This window comes from Poeciliopsis prolifica, unplaced genomic scaffold (assembly GCF_027474105.1).
Source record: "Poeciliopsis prolifica strain line A6 unplaced genomic scaffold, Auburn_PproV2 SCAFFOLD014, whole genome shotgun sequence".
In the NCBI taxonomy this organism is placed as follows: Eukaryota; Metazoa; Chordata; class Actinopteri; order Cyprinodontiformes; family Poeciliidae; genus Poeciliopsis; species Poeciliopsis prolifica.
Genome location: NW_026562389.1, coordinates 3,736,212 through 3,754,701, shown reverse-complemented (window position 1 = coordinate 3,754,701; position 18,490 = coordinate 3,736,212). Strand labels below are relative to the sequence as shown.

The 18,490-nt window shown below is 38.3% G+C and overlaps 1 protein-coding gene across 1 annotated transcript in view; it reads left to right on the top strand.

Moving 5' to 3' along the window:
- The window catches only part of commd10 (COMM domain containing 10), a 63,541-nt gene extending 45,703 nt beyond the window's left edge, over positions 1-17,838 (top strand). The window contains exons 6-7 of the mRNA XM_055039313.1: positions 17,053-17,112; positions 17,350-17,838. Coding sequence (XP_054895288.1) covers positions 17,053-17,112; positions 17,350-17,388 — 99 coding nt within the window. The 3' untranslated portion in view covers positions 17,389-17,838. The remainder of the gene's footprint in view (positions 1-17,052; positions 17,113-17,349) is intronic.
- Positions 17,839-18,490: the final 652 nt, after the last annotated feature.

Genomic DNA, 18,490 nt, shown 5'->3' with positions numbered 1-18,490 from the left:
AGCCGAGTATGACGGCACTGAACATGTTCACCGACTCCAGTGAAAACCCAGAGCCTCATCACTTGTTTATGAACGTCTGCTTGTGTTTGTTTTAGCGTCAAATCCACATTGCACTTTTATACCCACAAGTTACAGCTTTGGCTCACGCAGACAAATTTTAATTGAATTCAGGAATAGCCGTTCCCTTCAGTGAAGTCACAAAACACACACGTCTGTAAGTTTGTGTTAATCTTCCATGGCAAGATTTTTCAAATGCTCAACCTGGGGTTAGCTGGCAGCTTTGGTATTCAAACATGAATTAACTTAAGAAAAATTAATGCTGGAATGCTTCAGCAGTTGGAACTATTTGTAAGTATTACTTTATAAATGAGGACTGTTTGACAGTGACAGTCGCATTTTGTCCCTGAACAAACAAAACATATGTTTTATAGTAGTTTTTTGTGATAAACAAGCAATTAGGCTCTGCTTTTAAACACATAAGTAAAATGCATTAACTTTATTGCTTTGAGATGAGAAAATGTGAAAAACTTTAAAGATTGTGAATAATTTTACAGTGTTAATGCACTCTGAAATATCTAAATAATAGAGCAGTTTTTGAACTGATCTGCTATGAAGTAAATGTATTTTATTGTCTCTCTGCTGTTTCCCTTCCAGCACAGCTCTACAGATTCTGAAAATGCTCATGTTTAAGATTACTGCCATACTTGATGAAATAAAAAGCCCTGCAATATTTTATTAGGGGTCATAAGTGGCAATAAAATGTTTATTTCTGTTGCATATCAAGTTTGTCATATCCTTGATTTTATAGCCCAACCACTAAAATGCCTCAATGAAAGAAAACATATTTAAGTGGAACCATTAAAGTTCTCAAACAGTGTACATATAGAACAAACCATTAAAAAAATGTTTTATTCTTGCTAAAGAATGAGTTTACCATGCGCAGAAGTTAATCTTTTAAGACTTACAAAAAAAGCTCTTCAGATAATTGGTGGCTTAGAGAGGAAGTTACAGAGAATAACCAGAAAGCTAATCTGTCAATTGGTTTATTCTTCTTCACTGTGGACCACAGAGGAACAAAGGCCTCTGCTTCACCAAAACAGGACTGTAGTGATGTGTGAATATATGTGTGTGTTGAGGCATGTCTGCATGGAGCCTGTTTGTATATCAGTGTCCATGCTTCAGTGTGTTCCTGTCACTCTGCTTCAGTGAGTCGCCCACTGGGCGCAGACAATCCCAGCCTTTGTGTTTACGTCCTGCTCGGCTCTGCACTGTACTGAATGCACTTTGGGGAGTGAAGCGTGTTAAAATCCCACCCTTGCCCACCTTGAGGGTTTCTGCTCCGCTCATCTGTCTCTGGACATTGTAAGAAAATGACGCATGTGTGCATGTTTGAGATTTTGTGTGTGCTCTGTATGAGGCCGTGACAACAAACAAACAGCCGGTCTCAGCTTTGGACTCCACAGAGAGTTTCTTTATTAATTTTTATTGTATTAATGTCTGAACCCATCGATTTGACAGACGACCCCAACCAAAGGCTCCTCTCTCCCCTCAGATTCAGAGTTGTTGCTTTTTGTGTCTTTTCTTTACCTTCTTTAATGAGACTTTGATGTGAAAATGTCTTCATATTTTTCTCATTGCCAACAATTTGACATGTCACAGCCTGAGATGAGCAGATGTAATGAATAACATGAATGTTCGCCTCATCAAACACAGCCATCTCTTTTCTACTGATCTCTGTTGCTTTCTAATGATGTGGAACAGGCAGTTTAAACGGTTCTGTAGAAATAATAAACACATTTATGCCTTGTTTGTATGTAGAACTGAAGCATATTGATTTTTTTTTTGTGCGTATGATAATGTCATTCTGCCAGTTAATCTTTGAATTTAAAGCTGATAACTTCAGAACTTCACTCCAAACAATCTAGACTAACTGCTTATGTTGTATGCTTCCTGTTGCAGGCATTTGTCTGATCATAAACCACAGATTTGTTGTTCAGTATTTCTGGATCCACCTTTTCAGACCTTTCTGTACATGTTTATGGATGTTCGCAAAAGCATATCTAGCAGGTTTGAAAGAAACTGCAGCTGGGGGATCTGAAATACCTATAGACATAATGTTATTTTCCATGCTATTGGTTGGTGTTTGCAATGCAGCTAGTGCAGGAACTGTATTAATTTTTCTTTGTGCCAATTGGCTGAATCCCCAAGAGGAAGACTGTAGATGTTAGATGTTTTCCATTGTGCATATTATGCATGTAATAGGTGGATATAACTTCAAATATTTCCTGGTAGTTGGGTCCCTAACTGCGGTCCTCTGTAGTCATAGAATAGAAATTAACCTAACTTTATACAATTTGTGAGCTTAAAGCAAACTCTCACTGAGGAGATAGGCCAACTAATTTACCAGCTAGTGTCTGCTTATTACACTGTTACCGTAAAAGGCCAGAACAGCAAAGACAAAAACTAGATTTCTACAAAAAACGCTTTGTTCTATGTTTTTGTTTGAAAAAATCTACATGTCATAGATAATAACTCGATATTGTATAGATTTTCATCAACAGGAATTTTCTTTTTTGTTGCTTTTGTTTTTCCAAAATAAAGATAATTTTCCATTAAAAAAATAGCTTTTCAGTATAAAGAGCCAGGTTAATACAAATACTTTTTGAATTCCTTGAGCTACTTTTTTTTAACAGCTTTAAAGGAACTCTTGTAATGGGAACTTCATCCGAAACCCAATAGCTTCTTTGGACATTTCTCTACCTTCACCCATCCACGTGACTAAATGCTATAGTTACTGCTGATTCTTCTACCAGAGACTATCTACTATTCAGACACTCTTGACTTATATGAACACACTAGTATTCCCAGATGTGAAGGGATGTTTGTAAAAGACTAAATATAAACAAACCGACCGGAATAATGTTTGTTCCAGATTTTATATCTGACTCTAAAACAGGGGGGCTTTTTTGTCCATTATCATCTTCCTGTTTTTTAATTCTGCTCCCTGTGATTCAGATTTGAATGGATTCCTCAGATGGTGCTCATCTTCCTCATCAACAAACCCCTCATGTTTATGCCATTGCTGCACCACAGCATGCAAAGAGTTGAGAGACGGGATGTGGGAACAGTGCGCCTAGAGTGGAAGCCTAGTCATGTCCCATTGTGTCCAACCACAGCACAGGATGTGGGTGATTCTAGCTTGGATTTACAATACATGTCGTCAAGAAAATAATGAGCCGCACACATTTTAACTGGAGAGACAAAGCATAGATGACCTCATGCAAAACCAAAAGGCAAAATATCAGCCATCCTATTTGGTTCACCGCTGAGGATGTTATTTGTTTAGCCACAGGGGCATCCTCCTGCTGCTCAGGGTAAATGTCAAGCTTCGCGATTACAGAATGAGAGTTTGCTGCACAATTTGACCGTGAGGGGTCCCCACAAAGCTTTAATGACATGAATAAAAGTGCTTCTACAAGTTGTTGATGTCTTTTATTCACTGTCTTCTTTTTTGACAGCATCCATTTAGCACTGCAGGCAGTGTCCCAATTTGTTTCCTTTCAGAAGCTGAAAATCTTGTGAGAATTACTTAAATCCTCCCTCCTCTCTGTCCGTCTCTCTCTCTCTTTTGCTGTGCGTCTCTTCACCTGTCTGCCGTCTTGATTTTTGGTGTTTGTGTTTGCGGCCTCGCCTCTCGTGGTGTGCAGACACGTGCCTTGTTCTGCCTCTAATTGGTTCTCTGTATTCATGAGGGGATGCAGAGAGAAGCAGAGGAAAGGGCGAGGAGCAAAAAGCCGACTCTTAATAAACGTCAGTCCACAACTGAGAAGCGGGTGGACAGCTCACTGATGGGCTGCTTATAACAAGCCATTGGTTAATGCAAAAGGGGAGATGGGAGTTGAGGAGATGTTGCAGAGATGGAGAGAAAGAGAAGGGACGGTGGAGGGACAGAGACCGGACCAGGACTGAATGAGGACCAGTGATGACACTCTCGCAGCCTGAGGGAAGTAGTTGTGAAACGATGCGTGCAGCAGGAGGGGGGCGTCCCACACAAGCTGAGTTCAAGTGGTGAACTCTGCAAGCTTGTGATTTATGATTGTCGGTGTAGACTTATTGTTTGTGTTGTTGCATCTGAACCCCTGCATGGAGACTCACTGATTTTTAGCTGCTTATTCTGGTGTATTGTCACATATCCATCCCATCAGGCCATGAAAGCTCCTCCTCCTTCTCTTCTTTGCTCTTTTCTCCACAGAAAAACAAACACAAGCTGCAGATTGCTTATTGTTTTGCCCACTTTGTTTTTGCTTTTGGTTGTTGTCAACGTCCCCGCTGTCTCCCCTGATGAAGCAGCATGCAATCCGCTCCTCTCCATTTTTGCTTCCGCCCCGTTGTTCTCCGAGTTCACGTTGAGCGAAAGACTCATCAGAGGAACATTTGAGAAGAAAGGAGATGAATCAGACCCACTGATGGAATATTCCGGGCCGACGGATGCCAGGTGTCATCACAGAACCACTGAAATTGATCCATCTGAGTGACATGCATGGTGTGCGCCTAATGTTTCAGACTGATGCAAAAGGGATTTTTCTCTCATTTACCCACGTAGGTTGTAAAGACCGCTTCTTTTTTGGTTTCTTTGGACCCGTTTTTCTGCACACTTGTCTCCATATGCTCATTGCTGTCTTAAACACCAGAGCTGATTGACAGCTTCTTGTGTTTGGCTTTGACAGCCTTTATTTGCTGCAGACAGTGGGCTTTGACTGAATGGCTGACATTTTGAGGTTTCATGTCTGTCACTGTGCAATGGCTGCAAGGCGGCATTGTGGAGTGTATACCAAACACATGGTGCAGCCCATCACCCCCCTAACACCACCAACTCATTCAGCGTCTATGCACAATGATTATTTAGGTTTTTGTATGGTGCTTCTCTAAAAGGGTCATGGGAAGATTAAACATGGATCATTTTTGAACGTTGCATTGTTGTTTAGTTATGTTTCAACATCAGACAAGTAAGAATATGGTACAGTTTGAGTTCAAATAAAATAGGCTCACAGTGGAAACTTTTTCTGACCTTGTATTCTCCTCTTTTATGGGAAAAATAATCATTATGACCGTTATTTTTTGACATTGCATTTACAGCATCTTGCAAAGTATTCATTCATTTGTAATCTTTTCAAATTAGATTTCAAAGTTTGAACTGCAAGCTTAATTTTTTTTTGATCAGGACGTTATGTGACATACTAATACAGAAATGTGCATAATCATGAAGTGGGAGGATAATGGTGCTTAGCTTTCAAAAGGTTTTACGAGTAAAAATTTTGAAAGTATGTCATGAATCTTCTGAGAGCGATTAATAAATCCACTTGTGTTTTTTGTGAAGACCTCATAATGCATTAGTGAACCCAAAGCATAATTAAGATCAAGGACCAACACTAATGGGTTAGGAGAAGTTTTAAGCAGGTGAGATTAAATATAAAACAGTAGCCTGAGCTTTGAGCGACTCACAGTGTGCCGTTTAATCCATCGACAGAAAATGGAAACAACAAAAATCTACTAAGACAAAGAGAGCAAAGAAGACAAGGGTGAGCTGCACATGACCTGAGCTCAGCAGAGGGAATGCTTTGACAGGACATCTAATAGACTTCATATTTCAAATTTATTTATTTAAAACAGGGACAGTGCATACTAATAGACAAATGCAAAGTATCTGTAAATTTGGTTTCCAGCTTCTTGCCCCTTGGCTGGTTGATGTATAAAATATGTACAAAAAAACGATGTGAAGAAATAAAACATAAGACGAAACACAACTGATAGAGACAATGAGAGAAGCAGTTGAATCTGTAGTTCTCGTTCAAAACAAACACTATATATATCACCCCCAACCCTCCAAACCGATGAAATCTGGCGGTGGCGGCATTATTGTGTGAAGATGTTTGTCTACAACGACAGAGAAGTTGGGTTTTTCTGGATGACTGATGAAAACCTGTCGGAAGCAACAAAAGACTTAAGACTTGAATGAAAGACAAGTTGGAACACACAGCTAAACAATTAACATGGTATAGATCAAAGTGTGGCCTGATCAAAATCCAGACCTAAATTTGATGGTATCACTTTGATCTTCACTTTAATCAATAGACATTCTCCATCCTTTATGACTGAGTGGGAGTTATTTTGAAAGAAAACTGAACAAATATTAGATTTTTAGACGTGCAAAGAATATCAGCAGGTGTAGACAATGAATGGATGGATTATTTAAGCTGTAGTAGCATCATTTCAAAGAGCTTTAAGCACCATAAAATAATTTACTCAGCATCAGATTTCTAATTAAAAATCTACAGAAATGACATTTTCTCCACTTTTTGGAGATGGTACAATCTCAGAAAAGTCACTTTCTTGGTGTTGGAGGCATTTAGACACAAGGTGACAAATGCATCTCTGCTCCCTAAGACCCAGTTTCTCTCATGGCTTTTACTAAGCCGCAACAATTTGTTGCTGAATCGAGCAAATTGCCTCTACAGCTCAGGGACTTTGCACTTACTTTGCTGAACATCGACTGAATTGACCCTGCCAGACATAAAAGCTAGAATGGATAAAAAAGAAATGCTGACAGAAGTTTGACTTTGCTCTGAAACCTGTTGAAGTCAGTCATTTCTTTGAAAAAAAAGGTTTGTATCCTGGTAGGCTACTAGATGCTTTAACACAAGGTGTGTTCTTGTATTTGATTAATATGTTTAGTTTTACTCTACATTGGGGAGAAAGTCCTGTTTAATATTTTAAAATGTTCTCTGTTTCCCTCTGATCTCTTCCGTCTACTCCCTGAACAGTCCATGATGTGTCTGGGAGGCATTAAAAACTCACCAACACTAGACTGGAAAACTGCTTAAGTGGGTGGAAAACACTCTGGGAACTGAGAAAACAATCCAAATTCAAACTCTGTTCGGCCCTTCTGGAGCTTTAAGCCCTTTCACAAAATGTTGATCAGGGTTTTCAGGGTAGCAGAACACAGCAGAGACATGAGACATCTGAGGATTAGTTGTAGTTTTTAAACCAACAGTTTGCAGCCACGATAAAAATAAATTGTGTTCACAGCTAGAATACATTTTGAGGTTTTTGTGCAGCAGGTTACAGATTCAGACATAATCAGGGGTTGGGATGAATGCTTTAATAAAAGAAAAGTAAGATTAACCATTGCCTTCAAGGCAAAATCATTCGAAACAATATGTAAATGACCCCAACATGGCTTCTGAGGTGAAGCTTTGCATCTTTATGAGGGTAATCCTTTTAATTGAAAGTGCTCAATATTCTATGCAGTAACTTATTTTGACACAGAAGAGTTAGTTAAACTCTGAGCTTCTTTAGACCATATTACTAATAGTAGTGTTGAGAGAAAAATGGTCCAAAGTCAGCATGAAATTTAAAAGAAGTGCAGAAAAAACACGATGTTTATACATTATTGTGAAACACGAGTCTGATGCTCAAGTGGGCGAAACTTCCATGGAAAAGTTGACACAACCAATCACAAATCAGTCTTGCAGATCGTGGTAAATACACACAGCCAGCAGAGGCAAATGAGCCGCACCTGTTCTTGCATGAAGTTGCAGTCGCCTTTGCTTCAGCCGCAAACGCAGAGAGTAAAGAAGTGATCGAAAATACCCTGAAAAGAACAAAATATTCCTCCGGAGTTTAGCAGCAGCAATTGACTGTTTCAGGGAGGAAGAATGTTTTCACTTCTGACTGAATGATGTTGATGTTTTAATGCACTGCAGCTGAACAGATGTTGTTTCACACCATTAACTGATTCACCCAAAAATAAAAAGCATTGACTAATCTTTAAAGATAGACTGTCTAATTTGGTATTTATAATCACAATAATATTCACTTTTGCTTTTTTGACCTTGATTAAATCCTTAAATAAGGTTTAATAGGGTTAAACATGATTTAACCTTATTAAATTAGCACATTTAATAAGGTTTCTAAGGAGGGTGAGATTTTAATTTTCTCAATGGACAACTGGCTGTGATTTATATAAACATTTCAAAATGGGTCAATTTCCTACAGAATGTAGCAAAGAGGCACTTTCACTTTTACAGATAGCTTCTGATCTTGCTTTTTCTTAATACCTAAACATTTTAGATCGTTAAACAAATTTAAATATCAAACTACCACAACCTGATTTATTACTCCTGATCTTTGTGAAAAGCTGAATTTTACAGTCCTGTCCTGATCATTGTCAAACTTGTAAAATAATTTAAAAAAGAATCACTCGAAAAGAACATGAAATGCACCAAAAGATCATGTCCTGATCAAAAGAAACAGAGAACAAATCACATCATCGGTTTGGAAAGCTTAACAAAGTTGTTTCCAGTTCTTTAGAGCTCCAAAGAACCACAAAGAGTCTTTGTTCACAAATGGAGAAATCATTGATTAGAGGTGAAAATTTCTAGGAGTAGCCGTTCTACCAGAATAGTTCAAGAGCTCATTAACGATTCATCTAAATAAAGGTTTTGGAGTGGCCTACTCAAAGTCCAAACTTAAGGCTGATTCAGATGATGTGGAATGACCTTGAACAGGCCTTTGCTAAATAAAAATGCAATTTTATACAGAGCCATAATCCCCCCAGACCAATGAAGATTTGGATTATTAAAAGCACTTGATCATGGTTGTTTCTCCCAAGGAGAGTGAATGATATGACAGATATTAAAATTTGATTTATGAGCTTCAATGTTTAAGATAATAAATTTTAAGCCTTGCAATACCTTAGTTTAATACATAGATCTAAAAAAGAAGTAAATTTTTCCTTGTGTGTCTTTTAAGAAACACAAGGTATTGCAAGAAAGTTGTTCTCAGGTGATGCACAATAGAGTTTCTTCAGGCTTGTTAAAAACTGTCTTCCATTCATAAGTGACCACTTACTCCCAAATTATCCACAGTATGTACTGAGAGAATCTAATTTAAACACAAACATCCTGTGCTGTCTATGTAAGTCTGTAATTACCCGTCTGCTAACTGGCTGCAGGAACACCTCGCTGCACAGCTGAGTTTGATGAATGCCATGTCTAATAGAGGATGACGTGTTGAAATTTTTGAGGGTCAGTAGTCAGCCTATTGCAATTACCTTATTATGCCACCCCCTCCTTGTTCAATAAATGTAGTTAGAAAACAGATTAGATTTATAATATATTAAATTTTGTTAGATTAGTGTGGCATAATGAGTAGAGGGCTGTTATTAAACACACTGTAATGCTTGAGCCTGTTTGTCATTTGTACATGTTTCTAGTTTCCCTAAGTTATTCCTCTTCTGTGGTGAACTGGGTGGTTAAACTACGCAAACCTTCGAGTGGAAAGGAAACATTAACATCTCACCTGTAGCTCTAAAGCAAACATTAGGGATCTGAATCAAGACCTCTGAAAACATTGTTTTTATAGCGCACCAGCTTCTGTTCCTCTCCTCCAGTGACTGACAGCTTTACAGCAAGGCAAATGTGTTCAACTGTATTTGCATGTTGAAGCACAAGAGCAGCTTTACTACACAGTCAGGAAATGTCTACATTTTAATTTCAGTGTTGTTTTTTTGTTTTTCAGATCTGGATATGTACAAATTTTTGCATCTAGAAATTTTTCCTGATCATTTTTTGTAAAAGTTTTCCATCCTTCACTCGCTTCCCTTTTTCCCATTTTTCTTTCCTCCTTCCTTTTACTCTCCCTCCTTTCCTCCTTTCCTTCCTTGCTTCATTGTTTCCTAACCCTTCCTTTCATTTCCCCTCTCTTGCCCTCCTTCCAGAGCTATTTCATAACATTTCACACAGTTACAACTTTCTGGAATAACTCTACCCTGTGCCCTTCATGCCTTCTTGGCCAAAGACAACTTGTCCCCGTTCTGTGACTCCCATTGATCATCCCTTCAGTTAGACTCCAGAATGAGGTGGTGACAGCTGGTGAAGTTTCTGAGGAGGCTGGCATGGCATGGAGAGAGGAGAGAGGAGAGAGGACAGGCAGGGACAGGTTGGCAGACAGCTGAGTTTTAGAAGCTAACTGACAGGCAGGAGTGCACAAAGTAGTTGTTGTTGTTAGATGACTGAACGCAAAATGACAGAAAAGTAGTCAAGCATGCAGACATGTTGTTATCACTCATCAGGTTTTTGTGTAATCCTTGGCAACAAAACAATATAATAAAAACAATCGCAGTAAGTTTTGATTGATGACTGTCTGGAGCCCAAGTGAGGCAAAGCAAATACAAAGAAGTGTGTGTCTGTGTGCCAATTACTGAAAGAGAACCAGAAAAGGGAAGGGAGCGCTTGCATGTGTGTGTGTGCGTCTTCATGCTTTGAGTTGCAGGAATAAAGATTTCAGCAGCCTCACCTCCCACCTCTTTTTTTTTTTATTTGTGTCAGACGAAGGTTGAAATCCAGGTAATGAGTGCAATTGGACAAACTGTTACAGATTTTAAAGTCTCAGAGGAAACGTGCCAAAACATGTCACGTGTTTTATTTCCTGTCGCTCAGGAGAATTTCAGCAGGTGATGGAGTTGTTTTTGTCTTGGATCATGTTTCTGTGCTCTTCTGGTGTCACATTTAAATGATAGATTATTGAATGTAAAGGCTGATACTTGTAAACAGTGATGCTATCCTGCCAGGTCTTCTTGACAAAGAAATTGCAGATCTGGTTAAATAAATGTTATTTTTGGTGATTTTACTTTCCTGTGTTTGTTTAGAAGAGCTGCTACAAGGATGAAATGCAAAAACATGCTGGATACATATTAAGAAATAACTGAACAGGAGTACCTAATAACGTGGTCAATTATTGTGTTGGTAGTATGTGAAGCATAAAGTACAATAATATATGTTTACTTTTACTTTCAAAACTAGAAAAAAACTTCAGACTGGTGTTTCACACATTTATCCTTAAAATAGCTTCATAAATTTGCTTGTCGGCACTTTTATGAGGCTTGTAGAGCAACACAAGGTTTTTCTGACTCACAGAATTAAAGTAAAATGTAAAAAAGAGAGCTTTTGAATGAAAAACTCATGCACAGTAAAAAAAAAAAACAACATAAAACAAACTGATGCCATATTTGCAATTGATAGTCAAGGCAAAGTAAACTAACATATCTAACCCTTATACTTTGATTGGCCAGACCTTCTCTTGGTGGAAAAAAAAAAAAACTAAAGTTTCCTCATATTGTTACTCACACTTCTCTGTTTTCGTGGTGTAAAAATATTGAGATGTTGACTCAAGTGTTAAGGCCCAAAGGGAGCCAGCGCAGCCACCACTGCAGGGTTCTGTTTGTCTTTCCTACCTGTAATGGTTTTGATACAGCTCAGTGCTCCAGCAAACACATGCTGGCAGAGTCAGCAGGGTAAGTATTTTGCGAGGGTAATTGTGTAGCATAAATCTACTTCATGCCCTCAGGTTGCTCCATGTTCAGAAACACTGCTGTGCGTTAAACAAGACTGTGGCTACATTTCCTAAACTTTGACTGCTGAACACTGAAAGACTGAAAGGTTTCTAAGTCAAAGCGTCGGTGAACTAAACAAGTATTTAATGCAACAACTGTCAAAATCATTGAACTGTAAGTCATATCATACTATAGTCTTCCTGAATCTTGAAGGCACAAAAAGGAATTAAGTCTAAAATGTGACTGGACTAAATGGCTGTAAAACTTTTATATGAGGTTTTCATATCAGTTGATCCTGATAATTATTGATTTATTTATTTTTTTTTTAGATTTTTTGTTTTTTGTTTTAAATATCTGAATTACTGGGTAGCTGGTGACACGACCTTTCCTGTTTGACTGCTGGAGGTAGGCACCAGCCAACCCGAAACGCTCCAAGGATAATCGGGTGTAGACAATGGATGGAGGGAAAAATTCAAAAATGTAAGTTTGAAACCTTCCAAAATCCTTCACACTGTGCCCCAACCAGAAATACCGACTGTTCATGAAAGCTATAACAGAATCAAGGAAGAAGATAAACCTGATCTACTGTAGCTCTACATTGATTTATATGTATTTATTTTAGAGTTGAACGTTAGCACCTGGCACACAAGTGTCGATTCCAAGTTCTCCGTAGTTTAATATTCTTCCTCTTCTTAAACACTCCTGAACTTTTACTTGAGTTTTTTTTCTGTCAGTGAGTAACTTTGCTTTGTCCTCTTTCACTTTTCCTCATCATTCCTATTCCTTCTTTGTGTTTTTGTCAGTCTTGTCCTTGTCATCCTTCAGTCCCTAATCTTTTCTCCAGTCCCACTGCGTTTTTGGGCTTGTATCAAACTGATATGAGAAATTCAGTTTCCTTTAAAGTGCTTTGCCATGAGACATCACAGCTTTGACAAATCTTTTCAATTCAAGCTATGCTTTAGTGTGCTGAGTCAAATAACTGATGAGGAGCATCTTTGTGCTTCCTCTGAGTCCCTTCACACCATTTCCTTGGTAAATAACTGCCTCTGTAGTACATTTCACACCACGGCCTTATGAAAAGTGCCAACAATAAGCACTCAATGGCATAAAAGCAACACTGTGTACTCTTTCGGTCACAATCTCCTTCTACTCTGTTCCCAAGAAATAAACCACTGAGCATCAGTTTGTTTTTCTTAGTGGCTAAATATTTAGAGAGAAAAATAATAATTAAGAAATGGTAAATTGTCACATTTAATTTAGTTGAGGGAAACACATAATTATACAGATTAATTCTACATTTTAAAGCTCTTTTTTCTGTTGATTATAATTATTTTTGACTTGCAGCTCTTTGACACATGTAAGATTAGAATACTGTATCAAAACCATAAAAAAAGACATTTTAATGCAGAAATGTAGACTTAATAACAATTATTTTTAATATTGCTTTTAGGTTGCTATTTTCAAAAGTTGATTTCAAGCTGAGAAAAGAGCCTCATCACATCACGTATTCTAACTCTTAGGTTACGGCCTGGACATCCGAGCAGTCAGACTGCCAACTCTGAGGAACATTTGATGATCTATTAAGCATTCAGGCAAAGAGAATACAGAAATAAAGCCGGGAAATCCCTTCTACAAAACAAGGATCAGAGATGTCTCCTCCTAATATAACAACAATTATTATTCAGTCACTTGTTGCACCGAGTGACGGTCTAATGGCGTCAATGTTTGGACAGATCGTCTGCCGTCATGTCAGGCAAACCTCTCGGTGAATCCTCCCAGAATGATAAAACTGTTCATCACATAATTATTGTTGTAGCTGACAGAAACATTTACATTCAGCTGAATTCATCATGTTGGCTGTCTCACTGTGAGATTAGACTGACTAACATAATGACAGAGAATAAAGTCTGGGAAAAAGTTAAATGCATGACACGAGGAGGGTGTCATGTTGAGTTGCTTTCTACATATGTTGGTCCTTCCCAGGAGTAACAGCATTTTTAAAAGCTGTCAGGTGTTTGCTGGAAAATCAAATGTAAATATTTACTTAGTTCCTCCTTGCGGCATCTCTCTGAGTTATGGAAGCTACTTGCTTTCTTTTATGAGTTTATTTTCCCTTTGTGTATCTCATATTGTTCATTTAGTTTGTAATCTCTTGCTTTTTGAATTTACTAAATTACACTCAAGCATATGTTTACAGTTTCTCACTAAAATCATTGAGATTTCATGTGATAGACAAACACAAACCTACCCTGAACATCAGGAGATTGTTAGCCTGTTAGTCAATCTCATTGAGAGTCCATCCAGAGCATCTGTGAGAGCCAATTTTCATCTTTTTCTCCACAGACTGGTTTTAGATCTCGACTTTGACTGAGCCATTCTAACACCGGAAATTATTTGAACTCTTCCTCTTTTTTTTCTCCTGCTTAAAGATGAAACTCTTTCCTTGTCTTGAGTCACATTACCCAAACTCCCCTGAAGTTGTGACCTTGATTGTGTAGCTACTGAATAATGATGCTGCCAACGTCATATTTTGCTGGAACATCTGAAGTCCAGCCAAACTGGTGTTGTGACCATTTTTGTTTTATTTACATTTTCCTCTTGAGCTGATAAACTTCCTTCCACTTTACATTGTTTATTATTATTATTATCATTATTATTATTATTATTATTATTATTATTATTTATTTATTTATTTTTTTAAGCAGTTATGAGGAAAAGTGGTGAAACCTGAAAGTGCTGCTGCACAAGTTACTCAACACCTTGTTGCTTGAGCGAGTCTATGGCACCAACCTTTCTTAGCTGGAAATGAATACATTTCCCAGAATGCTGTGCGTTTCTAGATTGGAGTATGGTGAAGATATTGACCATTCTGACACATTTTCTATGGATATTGATCACAAGCCTGTTGCGACACATATTATGCAAACTTTGTCATTGATTTATTGCTCTGCGTATATCAGAGGGAAGAGATTGAGTGCTTCCTCTTCACAAATGAGCACCAGTTTCTGATGGTTTGTTGCACATAATCCTCTCAAAATAAATTTAAGTTTCTGGTTCTAATGTAGCAAAACCTCAAAGGGAGTGCATACGAAAACAAGATGGATTTTAAAGAACATACTACCATCTCTGTAAAATAATCATTGTTTATAATATTTGAGACTTTCCACAGAGACGTATGTACACGTATGAGTGCATTTACATGTTAATGTCGGTTTTATGAGGCTGGGACGATGAAGATGATGCGTCCTATCCCCACTAGTGTCAGCCTAGATCTGTCAGAGGCTTGTTGGGTTACTGCCTGGTGAAATCCCAACCCTCAGGAACATTGTGACGGGCCTGACACAATCCCACATGCACACACAGACACACAAACATACATGAATATACTTTCAGTCTCAGCCACAAGATAACAGACAGGAGCTGTGATCCAGACTGGCTTTTTTGTTTTTCACTTCCTTGTTATTTAGTTTTGATCGACACGTTTCTCAAACAAACTGCACCTCCATTGGCCTCTTACTCACCCCTGTCAGATTGCGATAAAGGCACTTCTGTTTGGCTGAATCTGTTTATTTCTCATTTATTTATTTTGTTCATCAAGGTCGGCGGTGTTTCTGTGGCCCAGGCCCCATAGAAGCTCGTAACCAAAATAAACGATTATGCAGCGCCTGCTTTTCATCGTCTTGATTGTGCTCGCCACCGTGGAGATCAATAACAGGAGACTGATGCGAGAGGAGATTAGTGCTGCTGGAAGCACCGGCTCTTCATCATTCAGATCATTTATCGGCGTTCAAAATTTTCACTTCACATCAAATAACTTGAAAACGGCAATCTTGTTTCCTCCACAGCATTATTTATCACCTTAAGAAATGAGACGCTGCATTGCAAATTACTCGTTTAGTTATATTAACACTTCAATATATTACTTTGTTTCCTGCTGGGCAGGATTTTCGCAGCGATTCCTCCATTGTAGCTGAATTCAAGCTTGCCCTACATTTGGCTTCGTGCTGCAGAGTGAGGGCTTCAACAGGAGATAACGGCACTCCTTGCTCTCCTTTATGATCTTTTAATGTTGCTTCTAATTAATATCTCTGTCGTTAATTTGCTGTGACACATACCCTCTCCACCCACCCAACCAGCCAGCCAGCCAGCCAGTTAGCTCAAAGCCCCCCAAGCCTCCTTTAATCTCTAAGCACCAAACCGCAGGGAGGGAATCTGGAGATGAGTGTACAATCAGCCGGCTCACATGTGGTTTGAAACATTTCTTTCTCTTTAAACTTGTATATTTGTCTCTCAGTTATTCACTCAGTTGTACTACCATCATAAAAAGCACAGAGTGCAAAACTTCCCCTCTCATTCTGTGCCACCCTAAAATTTGTTTCACATTTATCTGAACGTCGAGTACATCGCCATTACACCTGCTCATGGGGGTGGCTTATTGTTCCGTCGTTGTATCTGATGGACTGATTATGATGATGATAATAGCAGTCCAGAGATGGCTGGTGGCTGTCTGCGGAGCCTCGCTTCCCTTTATTTTTTTAGAAGCCGTCACATTGTTCTCAGAATGAAAAGAGGAAAAACGGTGCAATGAGATGAATCCAGCTATAAACACATAATGAGGGTCTGGCTTTTGATTTTAGTGTCTAGTTCTGGAGTTGAAACAACTTCTGAAGGTCCTTTTCTTAATTTGGAGTCTTTTCACTCATTTCTCAGCCCTTGTGTTTTAATGTTGCAGTGTGGGCCCCAGTTTGTGCTTAACAAGTGGAAGATAAGGGATGAGGAGCAAAAACAGATGAGATTGACCTTAAAAACTCTCCTCAAGAGATAAACAATATTTAAAAAACTAGTTTCTAAGAAAAAATCTAATACATGACCTGAGTAATGCATTACTTAGGCCTCTTGCTTTCATATCACATTGAGAATGAACGTTTTGGAGCCAAAATACTATTTTATGTCAAATAAATAAATAGAAGCATCTTGGAACTGGGTTGTCTTATTACAGTCTCATATATTCCATTCAAAACTCTTTATTTTCATATAGTTACATGTTTTGTGAAGACACATTATTCTTTATAGGAATCTCTTGATTTTAGGAGGATTTTTACATTTACAGGTGTGGAGATGCAATAGGTGTCAAACTGAAAATTGGTGCAAAAGCAACCAAAGAAAAAGGTTTTGAAAGGCCATCAGAAAGTTTGAAAAACTGTTGGTCACTGGAAAATATTGCAAGACATAGAGTTCATTTCAGAGGTTTCGACAATACTCAATTCACTTCAGAGCGTTACATCTAATTAATAGAACAGCACAACAATGGCATTCAGCTTGAGTGTGAGGAAACTTTTCAGGCCTTTAAAATTGGATGTAAAGCTGAAAATTTGGCTAAAAATTGCCTCATTGCTTCAAAAGTGAGCCAGCACAACTGAGAGTTAATGGACAGCCGCTGTACCTTCATTGTATTTTTAGACTTCCTGATGGATAACATTTGGAGTCAGTGCACATTGTCCAGACCACAGCAATAATTAATGAATGTTTTTATTGAAATCACAAGAAGCCACAGCAGCGGATCTAAGTCATCGCTCTTTCATATGTGCGCTCCGCTTCTCATTTGTTTCTTATTTGTCGGGCTCATCCTCATTATTCTTTGTTTTTCTTTTTGTTCGCAGGTTCAGGAAAACATCTTTGTTGAGTTCAACCACCAGCAGCTTCTTGAGTTCTACGACAAGGTCTGTTTGTTTTGTTTTGAGTAAGCATGTGTGATAGCAGTGTTCATGCTGGATATCTTCCCGATTGATTAGACGCTTGGCTTGACAACACCATTGCCTCCCTGTGTGCTTCTGACTTTCATATATTTCTGTTTCTCTTTGCTTTTGTTAGTGTTTGTTGCTTTTCCATATTTTTATGAAAGTTTACTAGTTTTTTTCCCCCCTGAAAACTCAAAATCTTCCTCTATTTTCTTTCAGCTTGAAATCGTCCAGGGACAGTTGGATTCCCTGACTTGATGCCCGGCGCACAGCCACGCCCACACAAACAACATGTTGTTAGTGTTGATGTTGACAGCTGGGCCAGCTGTCAGAGGCCAAGCAATTCCAGTTCTGCTCTTGATTTATTAGAGAAAAATATGTCAAACATAAGAGAAGGAACTTTTGACTGTGTTGAAGTTTATTCCTATTCCAGTCTCTGCTCATTACTGGGAGCTCAGTGCTTTTTTTTTTTTTTTTTTTACTGGTTTGTTTGGAAATTGAATTGTACTTCATCAGTTTTACTTTTTTTTTTCTACTGCATGTAGCGACCTGATGCTCAGTTGCTCCAAACATTACCTACAATGAGATCCCTTAGGAGTTAAAGTGCCATTACTCAGTTGTCTTAAAATTTGTATTAATGAAGTTGTTTCACTTTCAAGAGTGAGCTTCATTTGTTGCTGTTGTATTAAACTGTGAATTGGACATGAAGCCTGCCCAGACTGTTGTTTTTGTTCAGTGAAGGCTCATTATTCCTCATTAGGACCAACCTGGATGCTGCTCCAACAGATGGGAGGTGTGTGATGCACAGCAGACCTTCAGCTCATTTGCACACGTGTCTGTGCGCTGATCGGTGCGCTGATAAATCCTTGTTCTCGTTCATGGACCTTCCCCAATCTGTGATAAGTCCTTCATGTTTTCCACTTTAGATTCAAGCCTTAGAGGTCATCTGATTCCTTTCTGGAGATTAAACAACTTAGAAGATCTTTTCAAACATCTTTACTGATTTTCATCAAATTGAACTTTGTTTGAGGAAAAGGTCTCTGTTAAAATGTCACTGGATTTTGTATTTAACAAGTTTTTCTAAAGTAATCTTTAGTTAAAGAAAGCTTATGTTTTCTTTTTTACTTGCACTACTATTTTAAATGCATCTCTGATTTCTAAGCAATCTAGATTAAGTCTGGAATTTGACTATACAGGAACATATCTTTTTTCATACTGTTCCTAATGTGTAAAACATTTGTCTAACTTTTGTACATATGTCCATAAATCACCAACCAAACATGTATGATGGATGGAGAAACTCCAACTCTTGATCCATAGAACCTCCATCTGTTTATTCATCTATTCTTTAAACTTGGTT